General features: G+C 41.0%; 1 protein-coding gene across 14 annotated transcripts in view; it reads left to right on the forward strand.

Annotated features, from left to right (window-relative positions):
* SYTL5 (synaptotagmin like 5) overlaps positions 1–15,609 on the forward strand; it is a 291,370-nt gene that overhangs the window by 202,782 nt on the left and 72,979 nt on the right. For all 14 annotated transcript variants that reach the window (XM_086387667.1, XM_086387662.1, XM_086387666.1 and 11 more), the window contains one exon: positions 1,580–1,714. In XM_086387667.1, coding sequence (XP_086243793.1) covers positions 1,580–1,714 — 135 coding nt within the window. The remainder of the gene's footprint in view (positions 1–1,579; positions 1,715–15,609) is intronic.

A 15,609-nucleotide genomic window follows, 5' to 3' on the forward strand; every position in this document is an offset into this window, starting at 1 on the left:
AAACTGGGGTCTGATTGTTCTGTCGTCAAAGAATGTAACACCTAGTTGGAAAGAAAAGGTTTAAAGGTCCACACTTGAAAAGTTAATAATGTAGAGAAGGATTTTAGGAAAATCTAAGATGGCAATATGAGCAGCCTGATAGCCCTTTTGAAACATGGCAAGAAGTTTGTTGTTGTTGTTCAGTAGCTCAGTCGTGTCTAATTCTTTAGCGACCCCGTGGACTATAGCCCACCAGGCTCTTCTATCCATGAGATTTTCCAGGCAGAAATACTGGGTTGCCATTTCCTTCTCCAGGGAATCTTCCCGACCCAGGGATTGAACCTCTGTTTCCTGCATGGCAGGTGGAATTTTTCCCAGTGAGCTACCAGGGAAGCTGTATGACTACAAAAGATATGAGAACAAATAATTAAATATTAGATTATCAATGTTGGGAGGGCACAGGGACCATTGGGAAAGGAATCAAATTCTAAGTGGGACTTGATGAAGAGCTTGAAGGAGGGAGAGGGCCCAGTATAACAGAAGAGGAGGAAGAGTGAGTTCACATGGAGGAGACAGGAAGCAGCTATGCAGAGGTAAGGACATGTACACAGTGGTTCTCAAAGTAACATCATTTGACATGATATTAAGTGCTATTCTCACCAAAAATGTAATTTCCAGGCAGACTGAAGCTTCTAACACTTTGATGAGACACTCCACACAGTGGTCTTTGAAACAGACAACTTGGCAGATCCTATTAAAATTGTCTTAGTACCTCTGGAATAGTTTTTCCCCATGAGAAAACTATAGCCAGTGAAGTAAATGAATTGGTCTCTACCAATACCACACAAAAGGAAAATAGCTTTGGTTTGTCTTTATGTGAGTGCATTTGAAAAGATGCATGTTTGAGGCTTTTGGTAGCTTGGATCATGACCTGAATGTTAGTTTCTGAAAAGCTCTTTTTGCTTAAGTTCCAAATAATTTCGGGAAATGGGAATGCAGTCAAGTTTGATGTGGTGTGAGCCATTCCATTGTTCAGACTTATTACCCCAGGGCATGCATGCAGTCACTTATTCCTCAAGAACTGGCTGGGTTGTAGTTCATGCCAGGCCTCCCGCTAACCTTAGGGGATCTGACAGGAAACAAGAAGAACAAGAGTTGTCCTTCTCATGGGGCTACAGTCTAGTAAGTTGCTACATTAGTTGATCCCAGAGGATCATCATAGCTCTTCTGTCTGAGCAAGGTGAGTTCAAACTCCCCTTTTCTCAGCAATGTGTAAATAAGTTCAGCCCCGTCAGTGCTTCTCCATTCTCAGGTGATAGTGGTGAGTCCCCAAAGTCAATGGTATTTTTCTTTGAAAGACAGAGTCCTAGCTTACCAGCAGCTGGTATGGCTTTGGGAGAATGCCCTCACCACCTCTACTGATACCTTTGACATTCTGTTGCAGAAGCCATGGGGACTCCCCAGAATTTCTCAGCCTCAAGTCAGCTTCATTGAAGAATTATATATGTTGGAAGTACAATAAATGGTATTCTTAAAATGATATACTTAAGTGTTTTATTATTTTCCTTTTAAATACATGTACGTATATATGTAATTTCAGATTTCTTCTTAGCAAGTTCAGATCAGCAACCAAAGGAGAAATCATCACTCCAAAAACTGAAAGTGGGCGGAGCTACAGCTTGGACTTAGACAGCCACAATTTTTGGAGTTTAAAGTCAGCCCTTGGTTCTGACAGGTAAGACACATAACAGATTGGCCAAAGGAATAGACTGAGGACAGGGTTGGTATGTGCACTCATGCTCAGTCACTTCAGTCATGTCTGACTCTTTGTGACCCCATGGACTATAGCCTGCCATGCTCCTGTGTCCATGGGGATTCTTCAGGCAAGAATATTGAAGTGGGTTGCCATGCCTTCCTCCAGGGGATCTTCCCAACCCAGGGATGGAACCCAGGTCTTGCACATTGCAGGTGGATTCTTTACCAGCTGAGCCACCGGGGAAGCCCAGGTTTGTATATTTCTATCCAAACGATGCTTCTAGATACCTGCAATGTATTCCCTCTCAGAGATCTTCTAATACGTAACGTGAAAACCCAGGAGGATAGTTTTTAGTTGAAATGGTAAACACTTATATTTCTGGAATTACAGCTATGGAAATCATCTGTGCACTTGCATGGCTGAGACTTGATGTCTTTTGGGGACTCAGGGCTGCAGTTCACATGGATAAATCCAGGAAAATAAATTGTTTTCATTGATTTCTTGATTTTTTTCTGTTTAAGCTTTGGAAAAAGAAACCTCTAGGTGTCAATTGCTTGCAACTTTAAAAAAATTAATAATAATTTCCTTTGAATTGCCTCAGAGAATTTCCATAAAGTCCACTTCTTTATAGTTCTACCACCTCTAACTTGTTATCAAAGGGCCAGCTCCTCAAATCTCCCATGCATAGAGCTAGCACCTTGTTAAGAAAAGTAAAGAGAGAAAAGATAGCCAAGAGCCTAGTCATCTCCTATCAGGCTGAAATGTTCTTTATCCTTTTGGAACAGAAGTCAAGGCTGATTTTCATGACTGGTATATTATCAAAGGCAACGATGAGAAAAAAGATCTACCCTCATGGGTCATTAAGAGCACAGGTAGTGTCCATACCGATATCTTTTTTCCTATAGCATTCCTACAAACTTGTGTCACTTTATGTAAAACTTCAAAGAAAAAAATAAAACAAATCATTTCTCATCCACTATCAAAAGATTATGATTGTATTCAGTCCTTTCCAAATTCTCAAAGAATGTAGCTATATTTCCTTTATGATAAAAAATACTTTAAACCCTCATTGCATTTGTCCTTGAAATCATTTCCTTTGACTTCTCTTGGGGTGGCCCTCTATCTTGTCCCATAAAACCTTATGTAGGAAAATCTCATTTTTGGTTTTGATTGCTGAGTTCCTAACTCTCAGACAGGGATCAAAATTATTTAGAGATGCTATTTTTGTTCAGCCTCGTGGGGACTCGCTGGATGAGCTATCTTGGCTCATATTTCAGGCTGGCATTTAAAAGGAACAATATATCTATATAAAGAGGAAAGATGGAGTCCCCCGTTCAAAACACTTAGTCTCCTGGCTCAATGAAGAAAATTAAATTATTTCATTTACAGTTACTTAAGAGTAAGGGTCATACTCTCCAATATCACAGTGCTTACACGGTTGTTTCAGAATCTACCTGCCTGGGTTTATTCCTTGAGTCTTAACAACTTCTGCGTGTAGATATAGTTGACCCTGAAATAACATGCTGACCCTACCCCCTCACTTTACCTGTCAAAAATCCGAGTATAACTTGACAGTAAGCTTTTCCTATCCACAGTTCCTCTGTATCCTCATGCAGCTCCATATCCAAGGATTTACCCAACTGAGGATCCTGGCGTACTGTAGTGTTTACTATGGGTAAAAAAAAAAAAAAAAAATCCATGCATAAAGAGAACCACACACGTAAAGCTATAAAGCCATATGGATGTGTTTTACCAAAGACTGGTGTATTGACCCAGGGGTCTCTTGTTGTAAATTGGAAGGTTGTCACTAAACAGACTTTATCTTTGAGATTGTAAATACCCAAGATCAATAGATAGAATATAATGGTCAGGGTGCTTTGGTTTAGAGATAGAATATATTAATAACAGTCAGGGTGCTTCGACGGAACCACGCCAAGAACAATGTGTTCCCAATAAGAAGGAGAGTCAAGATGTTCAGGAGATCAGTAGAGCACAATGTCCTTTTCCTGAAACATGTATTTATCGTAATGATGACTCATTCATTAAAGGACTGCCACTGTGAGATGAGTTACATTATCCCCAAATTATTCCTTAGGAAGTGGGAGCAGGAGGTGGCCTATCTTTTCTTCACTCCCATCCCTAAAAGGTGTTAACTCCTTTTTTATTTTCTTGGAGCTGGAGGAATTCTGCAAAGCCAAGTAGTCAAGCTTGCAGAACTTCTTTTCTCATTAGGTTCTTCAAGCAGAACTGCAGCCTCCCCTGTAACAGCAGATTCCCCAAAAAAGAATTTGCAAGATTCTGGCCTTTGCTGTCTATTACCTGGCCTAGCTTAGCAGTTAATTCCCCCTTCTCCTCTTCCACGCATATTTCTTCATAGTTCATTGCTCTTTTTCTGGAGCAGCTGGGCTTGAGCATTGTTTTTAAAAACTCATATCGGAGTGGAAATGATTGTTTTTCAGATGCCTGGTTAGACTTTATTTCTTTTCAGGAGTTTCAAAGCAGGGAAATGTGTGAATGGCTTAGGCAAGGTGCAGCAGCCTCTCAGAGGAACATGGCAAATGGCTCTTCACTGGTTTCTTGGGACTTGACACATGAGACAGCTGCGTTTTGTTTTTTTAAAGGCATATAAATGTGAACTGTAATTAACAGAATACTCTTCAAGGCAGTGATTCCTAATTCCTTTCACGCTGTGATGAGTTGTCAGTGTGGTGTGATTTGTGAGATATCTATCTTAAATCTTAAAAAAAAAAAAAAAAGTCTTAGCTAATACTGAAAACAACAACAAAAAATCAAATAGACTCACAGACTTTGAGAAGGAACTTATGGTTGCTAGGGAGATGAGTGGGGGAAGGGGATAGTTAGGGAGTTTGGGATGAACATGTACACACTGCTATACTTAAATGGATAACCAAAAAGGTCCTACTGTATAGCACAGGGAGCTCTGCTCAATGTTATGTGGCAGCCTGGATGGGAGGGGAGGGGAGTTTAGGGGAGAATGGTACATATATATACATGGCTGAGTCCCTATCCTGTTCATCTGAAACTGTCACAACACTGTCTGCTAATTGGCTATACCCCAATACAAAATAAAAAGTTTAAAAAAAAATCCCACTCTCCTAGAAATGAATCCTCAGACAAGGATTCTTAAGTGAGTAATTTATTAATTGAAATGATTCTGGGCTACCAGAATTGAAATGAGCTACCAGTAAGGGAGTAAGTGACCTAGATGGGTGGGATGGAGAGGGGTCAGAGAGAGGTCCAAGAGGGAGGGGATATATGTCTACATAGAGCTGATTCAATTTGCTCTAAGCAGAAACCAACAAAATATTGTAAAGCAACTATACCTCAATTTTTTAAAAAAGCAAAGAAGATGAGAAATTTGCTGTCTCTGGTGAGGTATGAGTTTGAGAACTCAGCTTAATCCTGCAAGAGATTCTGGGGCATAAAGTATTGGTATCTCTAGGTTTTTACATTTTGAGGAGCTGGACCATTGCACTTCTGTCCCAATAAGTCATTGTTTATAGGTTCCCTTAGATTGGGTTTCCAGATTTAGCAAATGATGATACAGGATGTCCAGTTAAATTTTTCAGGTAAAAAACTTAAAAAAAAATACGTTTCATGAAATCTTACTTGTATGTACCACATAAATAGTAGTATATTTTTATACTAAAAAATTCTTGATTGTTTATCTGAAATTCAGATTTAACTGAGAGTCAGGGGAGGCATATTTCAAGGCATGCTTGGCCTCCAGCACTAAAGACAAAGCTCTGAACATCATAAGTGCAAACCATTAGCAGAAAAGTACCCAGAAGCTTGGGATGGGTAGGTGGAGCCTGCTGCAAGGGATCTGAGGGTATCTGGAAGGGGACATCAATACTGTCCCCTAAAATACAGGAATAGTGGAACTTAGAACTGAAAAATTGATTTTGTTCAGTAAGAAGATGGATAAAGGATGCTGTTGTGTTTCTCAGCAGCAATTCTATCATGACATTGGAGGATACGGCAAGTATTGAACCACAGGAACCTGTACCTCTGGCAACCAACCAGTTTCTCCTGTCCCCCAACCCCACCCCCTGCCCAAGCACATTCTAGTTTTATCCAGTTGTTCTTAATTGCTCTCTGGGAGGCCCGGGACTGACTGTCACAGTCTCTGTGAAGCTTCACAAGCTGATTTGGTCAGCTCTGATCCAAAAGCAGAAACCACACCATTCATGGCAGCCCTTACCTTCTTAGCTGATCCTCATTCTTACCCTTCCCCCAGCTCCCTCCTTCTGTCTCACCCTCTCCCTCTGTCTCTCTCTTTCCTTCCGGTAAATAAAACATGTTTGGTATCTTAATGACTAAAAAAGTCATTCTTTCCTCATATCTATTATTTTGGGCAAAATGGGTTGATGAAACCCATTCTGTCATTTTGTGACGCATCCTTTTTTCATCACAAGTAAAATCATCTTCCTGTCCCCAATGTCATTTTCATTAACATCTTTGAGATTAAGATGGCAATTAGGCAGCATCCTCATACTACTATTTGAAATATTAGCAAGCTGGGAGTGTTTTAGCTCTGAGTCAGGACCACTTCCACAAAGTTAATACTGGTTTGTTTTGTGCAGTAGATAAAATGCTGTATAGCTAGTTTCTAATGCTCTGAGCAAACTCCTTTCCTTACCAGGCTTTAAAAATTGTTCAAATTTATAGTACATCTCTAAAAGTACATCCAGTTCATTCTGTAATCCTAGCTGTGAGAGTTTTGTGACGCAAAAGAATAATGGTTATAAGGACTGTTCTCCAAAGGAAAATTACTTTCACCTCTTTCCTGTGCCTCTGCTTAATTTGTCCGGTGCTAATTCCTTTCTTCCTATTTTAACCTGCTTTGAGTAAGCTCAGCCCTTCTTAGTGGCAGCAAAGGGTGAGCAATTAAAGCCACAAGCTTCACAGATACTAAGCCTAAAGCAATTTGCAAAATCCTGGTGTCCTGAGAAAAATGACTCTTCCTTCCATGAAGTGATAGACAGGTGACAGAAGAAGTGAGAAATAGTGGAGTTATGAGAGTATGTGATTTACTTGAACTGTGGCTGTATCCATTAGAGTTACATGAGGTCTAGAGTGGGCTTCCCTGGTGGCTCAGATGGTAAAGAATCTGCCTGCAATGTGGGAGACCTGGGTTCGATCCCTGAGTTGGGAAGATTTCTTACTTATTCTGACTTGTTCTGCGCACAGGAGCTCCAGGCTCTTAGGATTGAAAAGAAATCCTCTCTGGTAGAGTTGTGTGTGTTCCTAGTAAACAGAGTTCTGTGCTTAAGGGTGAGTGCTGAGCGGGAATGGGTGGGACACTGCCCTCTGCTGCAGCATCCCCCCATAACTGCTCTCAGACCTTTTCCAAGGGTGCAGTGTCTCACACTGCCGGAGCCCCTGATTTGTGTTTTCTTTGTATACATGTGACTTTCCTCATTATAAATGTCAATAATGTGAGGCAGTATGGAGATCGGGAGTTCAGCCAGACCCTTGACACCATACTTAGGTTGAACTACCCCTGGGTTCTGAGTTCTTTTTGTTAAATTGGAGTAGAATTGCTTTACAATGTTGAGTTTAGTTTCTGATGTACAACAGAGTGAATCAGCTATTTGTATACATAGATCCCCTCCCTCTTGGACCTCCCTCCCTCTTCCACCCCACCCCTCTCCATCATCACAGAGCACGGAGCTGAGCTCCCTGTACTACACAAGAGCTCCCTACTAGCTCTCTGTTTTATACACGGTTGTGTATATGTGTCAATCCTAATCTCCCAATTTGTCCCACCCTCCTTTCCCTACTTCCCATGTCCACATCTCTGTCTCTATTTCTGCCCTGGAACTAGGATCATCTGTACCATTTTTCTAGATTCCACATACATGCATTAATGTGTTTCTCTTTCGGACTTACTTCACTCTCACCTAAGGTGTATTAGGTGACACATTACATGCTCAGGGTAGCTAAGACAGAGTAATGGCCTTTCTTATTCTGTTAGATCACTGACGAGTAGAGCTAAATCATTCGCTCACCTATGTATTTTATTTATACAAATAAATTCAACATATAGCTCTGCCAATGTTATTGGCCTAGTACTGTATGTGTTCATTTAGTTGCTAAGTTGAGTTTGAGTCTTGTGACCACATGTACTGTATGTAGCCTGCCAGGCTCGTCTGCCCTTTCCTTCTCCAGGGGATCTTTCTGACCCAAGGGTCAAACCCAGATCTCTTGCATTGCAGGTGGATTCTTTACTGACTGAACCACCAGGGAAGGCCCCTAGTACTATATGCCAAGTGGTAAATGTGGAAGTTCTTAGACAATGCTGCTTTTCTATCCCTTGGTGAACTTCCAATTTGTCAGGGAAGGTTGGGATGACTAAACGATTTCAAGACAATATGGTGTCACTACACACAAAGCTAGTGGAGGTGATGGAATTCCAGTTGAGCTGTTTCAAATACTAAAATATGATGCTGTTAAAGTGCTGCACTCAATATGCCAGCAAATTTGGAAAACTCAGCAATCCCAAAGAAAGGCAATGCCAAAGAATGTTCAAACTACCACTCAATTGTACTCATTTCACATGCTAGCAAAGTAATGCTCAAAATTCTCCAAGTGAACCTTCAACATTTTGTGAACTGAAAACTTCCAGATGTTAAAGCTGGATGTAGAAAAGGCAGAGGAACCAGAGATCAAATTGCCAACGTCCGGTGGATCAAAGAAAAAGCAAGAGAATTCCGGAAAAACATCCTCTTCTGCTTCGTTGACTATGCTAAAGCCTTTGACTGTGTGGATCACAACAGACTGTGGAAAATTCATCAAGAAATGGGAATACCAGATCATCTTACCTGCGTCCTGAGAAACCTTTATGCAGGTCAAGAGGCAACAGTTACACCCAGACATGGAACAACAGACTGATTCCAAATAGGAAAAGGAGTACGTCAAGGCTGTATATTGTCACCCTGCTTATTTAAGTTATATGCAGAGTACATCATGTGAAATGCTGGACAGGATGAAGCACAAGCTGAAATCAAGATAACTGGGGGAAATATCAATAACCTCAGATATGCAGATGACACCACCCTTATGGCAGAAATTGAAGAGGAACTAAAGAGCTTCTTGATAAAATTGAAAGAGGAGAGTGAAAAAGTTGGCTTAAAGCTCAACATTCAAAAAACGAAGATCATGGTATCCAGTCCCATCACTTCATGGCAAATAGGCGGGGAAGCAATGGAAACAGTGACAGACTTTAGTTTCTTGGGCTCCAAAATCACTGAAGATGGTCACTGCAGCCATGAAATTGAAAGACGCTTGCTCCTTTGAATAAAAGCTATGACCAACCTAGACTGCATATTAAAAATCAGAGACATTACTTTGCCCCCATATTCCATATAGTGAAAGGTGTGGTTTTTCTAGTAGTCATGTATGGATGTGAGAGTTGGACTATAAAGAAGGCTGAGCACTGAAGAATTGATGCTTTTGAACTGTGGTGTTGGAGAAGACTCTTAAGAGTCCTTGGACTGCAAGGAGATCCAACCAGTCCATCCTAAAGGAAATCAGTCCTGAATATTCATTGGAAGGACTGATGTTGAATTTGAAACTTCAATACTTTGGCCACCTGATGTGAAGAGCTGACTCATTTGAAAAGACCCTGATGCTGGGAAAGATTGAAGGCAGGAGGAGAAGGGAACGACAGAGGGTGAGATGGTTGGATGGCATCACTGACTGAATGGACGTGAGTTTGAGCAAGCTCCTGTAGATGGTGAAGGACAGGGAAACCTGGCATGCTGCAGTCCATGGGGTCACAGAGAGTCGGACATGACTGAGCGACTGAACAACAACATGGTATCATGATAAAAAGATCATCTGCGTGCTATGGAAAAGCCAGAGACAGGCATTTAACCATCCAGGAGAATCAGAGGAGCTTCATGGAAATGATGCCTAAGCAATTTGAAGGAGTGAGGAGGACGTGGCCACACAAAGAGAGGTGAGCACATCCTAGGTAGAGGAAGCAGAAAGTTCAAAGGAAAAGATACATAAAGCAATTTTGCATGTGCTAGAAAACAAACAGTTCAAGGGTTTTTTAAAAATATATTTTAATGTTTCTTTTTCTAGCTACCATCTTTTTTATTTGTATTCATTTGTTTCTTTTTGACTTTGCTGAGTCTTTGTTGCTGCACGCAGGTCTTCTCTAGTTACAGTGAGTGAGGACTGCTCTCTAGCTGTGATGCAGGGCCTTCTCATTGTGGTAGTTTCTCTTGTGGAGCAAAGACCCTAGAGTGCTTGGGCCTCAGTAATCATGACACACAGGCCCGGTTACCCTATGACATGTGGCATTTCCCTGGATCAGGCATCAAACCTGTGTCCCCTGAATTGGCAGGCGAATTCCTACCCACTGGACCAGGGAAGTCCCAGTTCAGAGTTTTTAGAGTGTAAAATTGAAATGTGGTTTACAAAAGATGAGATGGAGAGTTTCATTGAGCAGGATGTGGATGGCTTTTGATACCTTGATAGCTTTTTTCTTATAAGCAACATAGCATCCCATGTAGAACAAGAGTTTAGGAAATCCAAACTATTGGGTTGGCCAAAAAATTCACTCAGGTTTTTAAGACTCTTTGGAAAAACACGAGCCAAGCAAACTTTTTGGCCAACCCAATACTAAGTACAGAGTAAGTGCTTGTTCCATTTAGTTGCTGAAAGCTAAATTCTGAGGTGAGGGCAACTGGCTTTCTCACTTATAACTTCTAGTCCACCCAATATTTGTCATGGCTGCTGGCCTCTCGTCCAACTGGCTTCCAGCTATTCTTTAAAAACAAGACATGGGAACAGGATTTTGTTGTGATTGTGAATGACAAAATATTATCAGACTGAGATTTCTACTTGTCCTTAATTTCTTTTTCCTCATACCCAGAGTCCCTCCTACATGATGACTGTCTCTTCCATTTTAGAGAGTCTTTTTAAAGAAATGAGATATTTTGAGGAAGCCCAAAACATTTTAAGACCATCAAACAAATCAGCTTTTGTTTTAGTAAATTGAATGATCAAGGCTCTTTATGTTCTTAACATTAATTCATTGAACAAAATTTCACTGAACACCTCCCACATTGTATTATATTTGTCCTTTCTCCAAAAGGGAAAAAGAAGGAAAATATATGTTATTCAGACACATAAAATCAGTGGTTTCAGAGGAAACTGCAGCAAGAGAAACTGCTTAATGAATTTCTAGTTCTTTGGTATTTCTCTGCTTCCCTAATTCAGTGGTCAAGAGCTCTTAAGTTGTTTCATTTGTGCATTAAGTATGGTAAAGAGTCTACCTGCCATGTGAGAGACCTGAGTTCAGTCTGTGGATTGGTAAGATCCCCTGGAAAATCGAATGGCTACTCACTCCAGTATTCTTGCCTGGAAAATTCCATGGACAGAGGAGCCTGGTGAGCTACAGTGCATAGGGTTGCAAAGAGTAGGACATGACTGAGCGATTAACACACGCACAAACACACATGTATTGTTCATTGCTTTGGGATGTATTGACCTCTCCAAAGAGTTTGGTGTTTATTTATTTACTTATTTAATTAATTTTTGTTAATTTTTGGCCACCATTCATGGCATGCAGGATCTTTGTTCCTCAGCCAGGTACTGAACCCTCACTCCATGCAGTGAAAGCTTAGAGTCCCAACCACTGATCCACCATGGAAGTCTCAAGAGTATGGTTTTTAAGTGGAGACACACATACCTGTGTGTTCATGAGCCTGTGTTCTCAGGCACACACACAGGGGTCAACAAACGTTTATGTAAAGGTACAGATTGTTCCCTGGTGGCTCAGTGGGAAAGGATCTGCCTGCCAATGCAGGAGACACAAGTTTAATCCCTGGGTCAGGAAGATCCCCTGGAGAAGAAAATGGCAACCCACTCCAGTATTCTTGCCTGGAGAATTCCATGGACAGTGGAGCCTGGTGGGCTACAGTCCCTGGGGTCAAAAAGAGTTGGACACAACTGAGCGTCCAAACAACAACAGATTGTTAATATTTTTGGATTTGGGGGCCAGATGGTGTCTGTCTCAGCTACTCACTCTGCTGTTAGAGTGTCAACTGAAAAACAAAACCCACAACCCGAGAGCTGTGAGTTAAGGTTTATTTGGGGCAGAATGAGGACTACAGCCCTGGAGACAGCCTCTCAGATAGCTCTGAGAAACTGCTCCAAAGAGGCAAGGGGGAAGGTCAGTCAGTATTATATGATTTTAGTGAAGAGGGTACATGCAGTCAAACACAGATTTTGGCAGAAGATTGTTACCAGTCAAAAGGAACAGATGTCACTATTAATGATTTTAGTAATTTTATAGATACAAGGCACAGAGTGCCTCATTCCTGATCTCCACCCTGGACTCCTTTTAAGGTATCTGAAGGTCAGTGACCACAGTGGCTAAATGATTTCATTATTATAGAGGCAAATGGCAAGTGCCAATTTTTAGTTGGCAGTTTTGTAAAAGCAGCTGTATACAATGTATAAAGTGAATGTGAATGCCTGCATATTAACAAAACTTTATTTATGGCACTGAAATGCGACTTTCACATAATTCTCACATGTTATAAAATATTCTTCTTTTAATTTTTTTCAACCACTTGAAAATGTAAAATCGCCCTTAGCTCACAAGTTATACAAAAACAGGTGGTGACCCCAGTTCCATCCAGGAGCCATAGTTTTCTGACTCTTCTGGTGCCACACATTTGCTCACTGACACAGAAAGCATCCTTCCATTCATCATATTCTAAGCCATGAGGATAGCTCAGGTCTCTTGATGCGAGCAGTGTGCTGAATAATCGTGGTATGAGAGGGAGGCCTAGTACAGTTGGAGATATGCCTGAGTTGAGTGAATTTAAACTCATCCACAGAACTTTGCTGGCATCCAGTGGTTAAGATCCACGCTCCCAGTGCAGGGCACAGGCTTGATCCCTGGTCAGGGGAAGATCCCACTTGTTGTGTGGTTTGGCCCTATAGAAACAAACTCATCCACAGTTGAGACCAGTGTTTCTCAGCTTTGGCTACATGTTGCAGTCACTGGTGATGGGGGAGTGGTGGGAAAGGATCTTGATGCCTAGATCCCATGCCCAGAGGGTCTGATGTGGTTAGTTTTGGGTGCAGCCTGAGCACGGTGTTGTTTAAAAGTTCCTACAATGTTTCTGATGCGCAGCCAAGGGTGAGGGCCACCCATCTCCCATAAGACAGTGGGGACAAATAAGTTGCAGTTTGGGGATCTCCAAAAACAGGAAGGTTGAGCCATGTTCAGCTTTTTTCCCTTTTGTTTCTCATTTTTAGCACCTCTTTCTCATTTAACAGGCTCGCTTCACTTTCTAATTACAACCTCTCTTGCCTGTCTCTCAGGTGTTTATTTCAGATCTCAAATAACTAAAAGGAGTTAGGAAGGCATGTAAACTGCAGAATGAATATCATATCATCTTAGTGTTATGTTATGCCCTAGCCTCATTGTCCCAGTGAGCATGGTATCTTTCAGGTTAATGCTGTCTTTGGCTGATCTCTTATAAAAACACTCATTTTCGCAGGCAGGCACAGGCTCAACCTTGTCCGTCTGCTCTGGGAAGGTTGAATCCTGGGAAATTCTTTGCAGGCTTCAACTCCTGGGAGACCACACTGTAAACCAGAAAGGGAACTTGTTAAATTAGAGTTTCTGTCCCTTCTCCTTGAATTCTTTACCTAGAAATTGATATATCTAGGAGGCCATTATCAAGGTTTGAGGCCAGCATGAAATTAGAGATAACAAAACAGAAGGCTTTTTAAAAGTAAGCTAAAATAAGGGAAACTCTTTCCTGCCCTAGGAAATGTGTCTTTCAAGTAACTCAGGATTTCCAAGCTCCCCAGACAGTGTCACATTCCCCATACTTTGGGCCTTTTAGATCAAAAGGAATGTATCCCTTTCTTGTCAGTTTCCCCCTAAGCAGATTTTAGCTTCAAGGTTTGTTAGAACTGATTTCTAATATTTCTAATTTAAATATCACTAACATGATATTTGTTAGCACTGATTTCTAATATTTCTAATTTAAATATCACTAACATGATATATAGCTTCCCTGATGGCTCAAACGGTAAAGCATCTGCCTACAATGCAGGAGATGTGGGTTCGATCCCTGGGTCGGGAAGATCCCCTGGAGAAGGAAATGGCAACCCACTCCAGTACTCTTGCCTGGAAAATCCCATGGATGGAGGAGCCTGGTAGGGAACAGTCCATGGGGTCGCAGAGTCGGACACGACTGAGTGACTTCATTTCACTTCACTTCAACATGATATATGGATCCAAAATAGCTCTTTCTTAATTGAACTTTAAATTTCTCTAATTTTGACTTGAGGATTTTATCCTCTTCCTATTTGAGTGGCAAAGATTCACATATTTTATGTCAGATTTTGCATAACATCTGAAAGAGTTGGCACACAAGTATTTATGATATTCTGCCTCATTAGACTAAATTTTTTTTAGTTTAATCAAATGAAGCATTCAACTGAGAGGAAAATATTATTAATAAGCTCACAGTAAATGTCAGGGATAAATGTGAAAGTGTATGTCATTTTTAAGATAATGCTTCTGGCAACAGTAATTTCAAATGGCTGGCTCATGAGGCACAAGACTTTTTTCCCCCCTTATTACAGGATAGCCTCTTGAATGTCATCACCACACTTAATCAACTTCTGCCAGAGCTTCCACATAAATGGGACTTTGGGTTCTAGGAAAGCTAATCCATGGTGGAGACTTTTCCAAGACCACCTGGGTCTGGGAGGACCATCATCACAGATATAAGCAGAAATACCCACACAAATTCCCTTGGATCATAATCTTTTGGTTCATTTCTGCAAGATTCAGTCCAACTCTTTATCTTTCGAGACTTTACCTAAAACAGTATGGTGGCTCAGATGGTAAAGAAACCACCTGTCAATGAAGGAGATATGGGTTCAGTCCCTGGATTGGGAAGATCTCCTGGAGGAGGAAATGGCAACCCACTCCAGTATTCTTGCCTGGAGAATTCCATGGACAGAGAGCCTGGTGGGCTATAGACCATAGGGTCACAAAGAGTCAGATACAACTAAGTGACTAACTTTCACTTTTTTTTTGAGTTGAACATGCCTGAGTGACTCCCCCCCCCCTTTTTTTTTAAACCTAAAACAGTAGGGAGAGACTTTTTTTTGGTAGTATTACTGTAAGAGTAGAGAACCTCTGGGCAGTGTACAGCATCCCTGGGTAGGTCTCTAAGCCCCTTCTCCGTTGAACTTGTGAGAAAGAACAGCATCACTTCAGAAAGGTCCAAACATTGTTAACTTGCCGAATGTAGAAATGTAGCACCTGAGATCGGAGGGCTCAGGGAAATCACCGAAGAATTTCAAACTGTATCAATCTATTTAATCCCCAAATTTTACTTTCTTGTCATCAGACACAAAAAACACAGTCATAGACCCTTTCTGAGCAGAGTCCATAGTACTATAATTTATTCAGACCACCAGTTCTAGAAATAACTTGTCAGGGACTGTCTCTGTGTAGTATTGAAGGACTGCTACCCAGAAAATTTTCCAAGCTCACTTAATCAAAATCTAAGAAACTAACCAGCTCTCTCAACCCTTTGATTATCTTCTCCTTGATAGCATTCCTCTTCTACATTCTATCCATGTAGAACCTGCCTGGTTGTAACAATTTGATTGGCAAAATGATGCATAAACAATTTGAAGAACTAGCATGAGCTTGAATGCTATCTTTGGATAAGCAGATAATTCTGTTTTTATTCTGACTTTATCATATGTTAATACTAACTCTGTATGTTATTAATACTAATTCTGTATGCATGTGTGGAATAAGTGCCTAACCTCTCTAAGCCTCAGTT

Source organism: Bos grunniens, chromosome X (genome assembly GCF_055505025.1).
Source record: "Bos grunniens cultivar Pamir isolate PY7600 chromosome X, Bosgru_T2T1.0, whole genome shotgun sequence".
Classification (NCBI taxonomy): Eukaryota; Metazoa; Chordata; class Mammalia; order Artiodactyla; family Bovidae; genus Bos; species Bos grunniens.